This window comes from Cupressus sempervirens, chromosome 4 (assembly GCF_028749045.1).
Source record: "Cupressus sempervirens isolate cs-2001-9-10 chromosome 4, ASM2874904v1, whole genome shotgun sequence".
Classification (NCBI taxonomy): Eukaryota; Viridiplantae; Streptophyta; class Pinopsida; order Cupressales; family Cupressaceae; genus Cupressus; species Cupressus sempervirens.
This window is the reverse complement of record NC_143121.1, coordinates 367,373,019-367,381,710: the sequence shown is the minus strand read 5'-3', so window position 1 is coordinate 367,381,710 and position 8,692 is coordinate 367,373,019. Positions and strand designations below refer to the sequence as shown.

The window sequence follows — 8,692 nt, the reverse complement described above, 5'->3', positions numbered from 1 at the left end:
TTATGTAGAAAATAAATGAAAAATATTTTAAGGGAGAAGTTTATTCTAACATTTTAGCACAAGGCTATACTAGCAATAGGCTTCCTTAAGTCTAAGGCCTTTTTCTCAAAGATTAAAACTCAAAATATACAAAAAAATAATCCTACAAGGAAACACATAACTAAACCCAACCATCACTCTCACAAAAATAATTCATCACTTCCAAATATGGTCTCAGTACATAATATACTTCCTTAGTTATGATTCCAGAAAGGTAAGGATATTCTGCCATGCTATCTTATTAACTACTGATTAAGAGAAAGATATGTGTTCTTTGTGGCCTAGATCTAGAAGAATGACTCTAGAAGTGTAACAACTCCTAATATAAGGGTCAATAAATCCCTAGTATATATAACAATGTACCTAAGGAATAATCTTCAATAAAATAAATCTATGATAAAAATTCTAAAAAGGCAAGAGTTCCAAAAATAAGAGGCTAGTAGACCCACAACATTTATAAGAATATATACAAGGACAAACTTGGCCACATAAAATATTGCCAATATTTTAATTCAAGATAAATATTCTCAACTATGCTACAATAGGAACCATATTCCTAATATGTAATCTTGAATTGTCAAGAAAAGGTGAGCAGGAAATTTTTTCCAACATTTGACTTATTATAAATTATCAACATGTTTCACAAGATTAAGTATTAAAAATAGAGTTACCCTCTCAATTGAACATCTCATTCTTACATATATTTCTCTCATCAAGCATATGAATATGTATTTTAGTCCATTTAAAAAGTCCAAAGGAGGAGGCATAGATTTCAACGATTCAAGAATTTAAGATGACACCCACAATCAACTTTGTTTGCTTCCTTCATGAGTTCATATTTTTATGAACTTTCTCTTAGAATCATTAAACTTAAATGAAAAATTTTAGGAAAGGAGAAATTGTATAAAATGCACAACATTTACAATATCATCTATGTCCTTTAGGTTTATCCTTTTACCTTGAGGGCCAAGTTCTCTTTATACATAGTTTTCTATAGGGAAGATTAATTCTTACCCATAGCTCGAGTTAGCAAATGCACTATGAAACCTACCACTATTTACTCTCTTCTTGAGTAGATTGAGATGAATGATATATAATTTAGAATAGAAAACCACACACATTGTAGCTTAGCCATAGAATATGATCCCTTTTCAAGAAAAGTTTAGAGAGGGTTCGAGTGACACCTTGATTGACAATCTATTTTTAATATTACATCACATTCCTTCTAGATAATGTTAGTTGGACACTTAGTCTCTTATTTTAAGACTTGGATTTTTATTAGGGTCCTTTTTAATTTCCTATTCTTGATATTTATTCAGAGTTAGTATAGTGAAGGACAAATCTAGAATAGGAAATAAAAAATAATGACAATAAACTATGGAGGGATTTGAATGGCTCCCATACCAATGGCTTGAACTCTAAAGGGATTGAAAGAAAAATCTAAAAAATAAATGTAATTATAGCCTATATAAATTGAAAAATACTGATAAGAAACTATAGACTACCATACAAATAGAAACTTACTAACATTACAACACATGTCATAGTAAAAATCTATATAAATATATAAATATAAAAAGTGAATGATGAGAACTTGTCTAGCTTGTATGAATATTTATATTAAGGGGCAATCATTATTCTACACAATACTTGATAAATTTACTCATATTCTTCTAAGATTATCTAAAACTTACAATTACTATCCATTATCTAACTTCTCTTAGTATAACCTACAAGATGCAAATATTTTCACTTATTTATCTATAAAATACATTACCATTCTATAAAGTTTACCATTTTCCTTGTAACATTTTATCGTAGACAATAATTAACAAATTTACTCAATACTAAACAAATTTACTCATCTTATAATAAGAATACCTAATACTTACAATTACTATAGATTATTGTATTGTAACTTACAAAATACAATTACAATTACTTTCACTTGTTTATAGATAAATATTAACACTTTATAGTGTTTACCATTTTCATGCACTGGTTTTATAATGAAAGCTTCAATCTAATAATTTCGGAATAGACTTCTGAAACCAAAAGAAGTTAATATTTTTCTGAATATTCATTTATACCATCTGACTTCGCTTATGTGTATACGAAATTAAAATATTGCAACGAAATGATACACATTCCACTTCTGTATATGTGTAGAAATACATAAATTTTACCAACATATTTAAGATAATCTTGTTAGTGAACCATTAGTTTAAAGATATTCTGGATAGCCCGTTACTGAAATTAGTTCTTCGCTACTGAATTGCTGAAGGTTGAGTTTGAAATTTATTTGTGACGGAGCCATTCAAATCTGAGACGAAGAACAGAAAATGCATGTTTGGCAATCATGTCGAGCTAATTGAGATTTAGTTGTGCAACAAAGTCAAAATATAATTATAACTTGGTATTCTCATATTCCCAGCTGCCATTCGCTTTTCCAATTTCTTGGCTGGCGTAGGCGTCACCGTCAACCATATCGGAGTCTCTGACGTAGTTCTTCCACAGCCAGTGCTGTCTCCACACTTTCTCAGTCGTTTCTTCAATAGGCACATTCTTTTTCTCCGGGAGCAGAAACAGAACGAATGTGGACATTATAAGAACCCAGCCGGCGAAGAAGAGGAAGATGCCATATTTGAAAAGGCAGAGCATTGAGAAGAATGCCTGCGCAATGACAAATGTGAAGACAAGGTTGATGCATACAGTGACGCTTTGTCCAGCAGATCTGGTCTCTGGTGGAAATGTCTCGCTGGGAATGAGCCACCCAACGGGCTCCCATGACCATGCAAAAGCCGACACGAATGTGCATATAACCATTAGCACTATCACAGCTGCTACGCCACGAGATAGCTCTTCATCCTGCTTCATCACTCTTGCCAACATTATTCCTATGATCACCTGCAATCCCATGAACACAAGGACGTTACAATTTGTCAAATAAATTCTGTTACACTTGATTACAATCTGTGGCTGGAGGAGATTTACCTGTGAAACAAACATCTGGACGCCCGCTTCGAGCAGAAGCACTCTCCGGCCAACCTTATCAACTGAGTAGATTGAAACTAGAGTGGCCAAAACGTTTACAACACCGGTAATAACTGAGGAGTAGAGAGAGGCATCGTTTTTGAAACCCGAAGTTTGGAAGAGTACAGGGGCGTAGAACATAATGGCGTTGATGCCTGTAAACTGTTGGAAGAATTGCAAGCACATTGTTATGATTAGTTGAGGCCTGTTTCTCCTCTTCAGAAGATTCCTGAATGAATGCTTAACTGACGCGGCTCCTGTGCTGGCCTCTAATAATTCGTTAAATTCTTGGTCCACGTCGTTGGTTCCTCTAATTCTTCTGAGAACAGACTTACCTTCTTCCAGGAGTCCTCTTCCAATCAAGCTGTTGGGAGTTTCTACTATAAATATGGAGCCTGCAGTAAGGAGAAGTGCAGGAATCCCTGCTAAACCCAATGAAAGCCTCCATCCCCAAGGACTGATTTTCTCTGTTCCGTAATTCACCAAGTTAGCAAAGAGAATGCCTATTGTGACGTTCAACTGAAAGAGAATATTTAGACCTTCTCTGGTTCTGGTGGGTGCTATCTCTGAGACGAAAAGAGGAACCGCCTGGAGCATCAAATTTACCAAGTTACTGTTGGTGGATATTAATTTCTTCTCCGGCTAGTCATTCTTCAGCCGTCCCAGCCAACAACCCGCCAAAAGCAGCCAACAATATGCCATCCAAGCACCGTCCAACACACCAGCTGCACCGTCCAGTATTAATTGTAATAGTTAACTATATGCATAGTCAAGATAGCATTTATTATGTATTTTATAGTTAACTACAAATTAATAGACTAGGCTTGTGATCAGCAGAGCCCATTTTGGATTTCTCCATGGTTTCTCATATCTCTTATGGTTTCTCCTTTGGTTTCTGTTTCCTCTAATTGTTTAGTGTTGTGTCATATTTTTCATCACTTATTTCAAATCATTGCATAACTTTCAAGAGGCCACAAATTATCAATTCAGTGCTTGATTTCAGGAAAATAAATTAACTACCTAATTAGCGAATCCAACTCCGCATCCCAGCAGAATTCTGCCAATGATAAGCATGGGAAGTTCTTTAGCTGCCGCGTTGAGCACTATTCCAACCAGGAAAAATAAGCCAGCAAAAAGCATTGTGGGCCTCCTACCAAATGCTCTGGTCGTATACGAGGCAAAGAATGTGGCAATGAGACCAGCCAGATAGAGAGGGGAGGTAAACAGTTGAAGCCCCTGGTTGTCATATTTGCCGTATGGATCGTTGTCTTTCATCTCATTCTGCTTGCGACACACAGCAGGGAAAAAATCCTCAAGGAAATCGTTCATAGATGTCACACCGCCTTCAAGTACAAATTAACCACAATAAAGCATGATCAAGAATATCCTTCCATTTTAAACAAAACAAGCTGCAAAAATTACCCAATCTTTCAGTTTAAATTCAAAAGATTTCTATGCTATATTACCTGAGATGCCGATATCGTAGCCAAACATGAGTCCTCCGCTTGCAGCGATGATGCATGTTATGCTCACGTACGGCGTTATCCTTGCATCCAACTCCATTCCGCCAGTAGCGATTGGACCTGCAATATGAAAACCTCCCGCAGGCATCTTTCTTGGCTAAGTAACAAAAGCTTTACAACCTAAAACTTCAAAAAAAGTATTTATTCTTCACAAGCCCACCTAGTGTCTCGAAATTCTTCAACGACTGAAAAGCAAATTGGTCCACAGTGTTTTACGCTGGAATGGTAAATTGTTGTGTAGTATGGAAGAACAAAGTCGCCCTCCCAATAAATATAATATAGCCCAAAAGTGTCAATCATATTGTCCCAAAAGTGCGTCGGTTGACACGTCAGCCACCTTGCCAAAATGGGTTATACACAATTGTCGTCATAACTACTCGTCTATTTCATGGGTGCAACTAATTTTAATAAAACACTTAGTGTGATTGAAAATTTTCAGAAAGAAAAAATGCATAATACAAACTAAACCCATTTAAATTTTAATCTAATAGCTATAGAAAATTAATACTAACTATAATATATACTCTCATTCACTATGAAGTGTCAACATAGCATCAATTGTGATCTAGGAAGATTTGAGATCTCATTTGCAACAAAGCTATAAAAGACTCTCACACACTATAAAGTGCCATCATAGCATCAAAAGTGGTCTAGGCAGATTTGAGATTCCATTTGTAACCAAGATTTGGTTAAATGGTAGAGCTCAAATGCACATTCCCTAAGCACTTTGGACCCTTCTATCTTTCCTTTTTCAGTCAGGAAATGCTTAACTTAATTTAGAATGATGATCTCTATGTTGTCCAATTGTTGGAGGAAGATAAAACATGTGGGAGCATCACAAGACACTGGTTGTTTACAGACATTAGAGTCAACCATAGAACCTAATTATTGAAACTAATATACACTCAACAATGTGAACACATTTATTTTCGTATGAAAGGACTTCTCACAAGCATCAAGAAACATATAAGATAGACAAGCCACTATACCCCACACAGATAGAGAAAACAAAACAAATTTAAACTTCACCAAACATAAGGGCCACCTCTTGAGATGGTCTAAATATAAATCAAATTCATTTCAACAAGAAATATAGAAGTGTTTCAAAAAAATGAGTAGATATGCATAATCTAAAAAGAAAATAAATTAAACATATATTGCAAGAGCTTCAAATATTCATCCCTATTTTCTGACATTTGCTACAACTTTTAGAGAAAATGCTCTATCATAGATAGCCTTGCTAGTGCCCAGTGAGCTTTCCCCACTTCTTCCAGCATATCAAATATAATGCCTAATGCTTGGCCATGTGATTTGAATAGATAGGTGAACTGCAAGTGAAAATCTATATTTGTAAAAATCAGATCTAACTATTCTACAAGCAAGATAAAATTTTATGTTAGATGCCAATTTAGAAAAAATTTAAATGAAATTTGTATTAGGCGAGCTACATTCACAATATACAAAAATACAAAGACATGGTTGAAATACTTGTTCAGGCTTCTCTTTATTCAAGAGGGTTCTAATGGTTTCGATTAGCACACCAACATTTGTAGTGTTTACAGCTTCAAAGAAGATCTTTACATCCTTTAGAGATGCCAATATGATTGAGGAGATAGATTGATCAAAAATACTATTCCTAAAATGGACAAGTGATTTATATATAACCAATAGACTAAAAAACCCTATATTGAAAGAATATATCACAATTTCCCTATTTATTTGACACTATAATCTCAAAGCACATTCAATAAGATTTTGTTCTAAATTAAATGGAAAGTGTTGAGCCAAGATCAAATTGCATTATTCATCTAGAAATATGTTCTTAGTGTCATTTTTTACATGGTATCTTAGATACAAGTTTTCAAGATCAAATGAATTTGTAGCTATGCCATCTGCAATAGACCTTTTAAAATTAACTAAAAAAACTAAAGTTTCTAAAACTAAACTAGAAAAAAGGCATAGAGGTAGAAAAAATGAAGAGAGGAAAATAAATGAATCTATTGGGTAACATATGTATCTATCACAAGATTACAAATTTAGCTACATAGGAATCAAAATATTTTTCCTATATGTTTCTGTCAATAGGATTAGAAAACCCATCTCTGCAAAGGCAAAGGAAAACGAGGCATTCACACCATTAATGTGCTTTGTCTTAGGTAGCTTTTCCAAAAAAATTCCTTCTGAGCCAACCATGCCTGAAATTGTCCTAGACCCACATATTGCAAACTACAAAACCATATTGTGAATTTAATAGTATATAAGTTATCCCATAGTAAATTGAGCCTGATAACATGTAATAGATAGGATTGGAAATCATAAACCCGCATTGGCATCTTGAAATTCATAACTAAGTGAACAAAGCCTATTGATTGATTTACAAGGAACATTGACTAAGATGGACTAGTTAGGAACGAATGAACCTAGTCACTATCACACATGGTGGAAATAATTACCTTTAAAAAAAAGAGGTAGTAGAACAATAGAAAAACTAGTTTATGCCTCCAAGCATCACTCAAAATAACATGTTCTCTACACCTGTAAACCATATGATCTCAGTATTGACAATGAAAAGTATTTGTATCATAGTTTTTTGTAAATACATCACCATTTTTAATCATTCTATTTATCAATGTGCATGCATAAAGTTTAATGAATAGCCATGTGACTCATTTGCATGAAGAGGAAGGAGCCCTACTTGCCTCCTATTGTGTTTTATCTTCTCATACTGACAAGAGGCCCAAGACTTCAGTAGTGACGCCCAATACACAAATAGTCTACAAAAATGCTAAATTCAAGACCTTCACCTTGATTTAGCCTCTTCTTTTTCATTGAAGTTCATGAAATCATTGTGTTTGTATATTTTCCTGCTAACTTTTGATAATCCTTTTCATTTAAAAAAAGAATAAACATTGAAAAGTGGACATTAGTGAAGGGAATGAAATATTTTGATTGGTTGTAGAAAAAAATATTAATCATAGGTCAAGTCCAAGCCCTAGCCATTAGTTTCCAGATACAACATGAACTAATAACTAAAATTTATTGCACTTGTTAATTCACTATATAAGTTTCATTACATCTGTTTTGTGTTACCGTTATTGTTACTTATTCTAATGGCTAATTCAAACCTTTCATATATTCTATACTTTTATATTTATTTCTTTGGTCCCAACTACTCATAATTATATTGTATTTGATAATTAGTTTTGAATTATGATTAAATTAATTTAAAAATAGTTGTTATATTATTATTGCTATGCTTATTCAAATTATTTTAGGGTAGAAGCAAGAAGTTGAGTCTCAATTCCGTAGAAGTCCATGGATTGAGATCACAATCTTTCATAAATGGGCACATATTTTAGGATTGGGTGCATAATCTGAAATTCAAAAAATGAGCACCCATTTTTATAAAAATCAGGTGCTAGTTTTTATTTTTCAAAAAATGGGTACCCATTTTTAAAAAAATAAAAAAGTTAGAATTTTTTTAAAATGGGCACCCATTTTTAAAAAGTAAAAAATGGGTACCCATTTTTCAAAAATCGGTTACCTATTTTTTTCCTTTAAAAAAATGGGGGTTGTTTTGTAAAAAATCATTGCTTTTGTTTTTTTGGGATTTTAAATGCTGATTTGACATTTTCAAAATGAGACCCATTTTTCAAATTTCAAATAATAGGTACCCATTTCTTACAACATGGGGCGAGATTTGTTTCTCCTACCTTAGATTTTGGTTTGGGATAAGCTTGGTCAGACGAAACCTATGCCTTGACCTCTCAAGATTTGGCTAATCCATTGAACTGACAAATTCATGCCTTGCCATAATTTTTAGAGGGTCTTCGCTATCAAAAAAAATTATGAAACAAAAACCCATTAGAGTTCTCATTATCCTAATTTCAAATTAATATAGATTTTATAGTGTTATTTTATTTACTATTTTTAAATTATTTTTTAATCAAAGGTGGTACCTAAATGGGGTGAATGCACAAAGTTGGGTCATAATTCCATGGAAGTCAAATATGTGGAATGCACATCTTCCAAAATAGGGACCCAATTTTAAAAATTTAGCTACCTGTTATGGTTCGGGTGCTCGATCCGTATTCAAA

General features: G+C 33.6%; 2 protein-coding genes across 2 annotated transcripts; both read right to left on the bottom strand.

The window, feature by feature from the left end:
- Nucleotides 1–2,445: 2,445 nt before the first annotated feature.
- LOC149561590 (sugar transport protein 13-like) lies at nt 2,446–3,273 on the bottom strand. Its single transcript, XM_089823813.1, has 2 exons — nt 3,034–3,273; nt 2,446–2,946 (listed from the first exon to the last, which is right to left on the bottom strand). The coding sequence occupies exons 1-2, from the start codon at nt 3,256–3,258 to the stop codon at nt 2,446–2,448; spliced, it is 726 nt and encodes a 241-aa protein (XP_089679939.1). The 5' UTR covers nt 3,259–3,273.
- A 17-nt stretch (nt 3,274–3,290) lies between these two features.
- On the bottom strand, nt 3,291–4,683 carry LOC149561589 (sugar transport protein MST4-like). Its single transcript, XM_089827872.1, has 5 exons — nt 4,539–4,683; nt 4,111–4,415; nt 3,747–3,797; nt 3,408–3,660; nt 3,291–3,301 (listed from the first exon to the last, which is right to left on the bottom strand). The coding sequence occupies exons 1-5, from the start codon at nt 4,681–4,683 to the stop codon at nt 3,291–3,293; spliced, it is 765 nt and encodes a 254-aa protein (XP_089683998.1).
- Nucleotides 4,684–8,692: the final 4,009 nt, after the last annotated feature.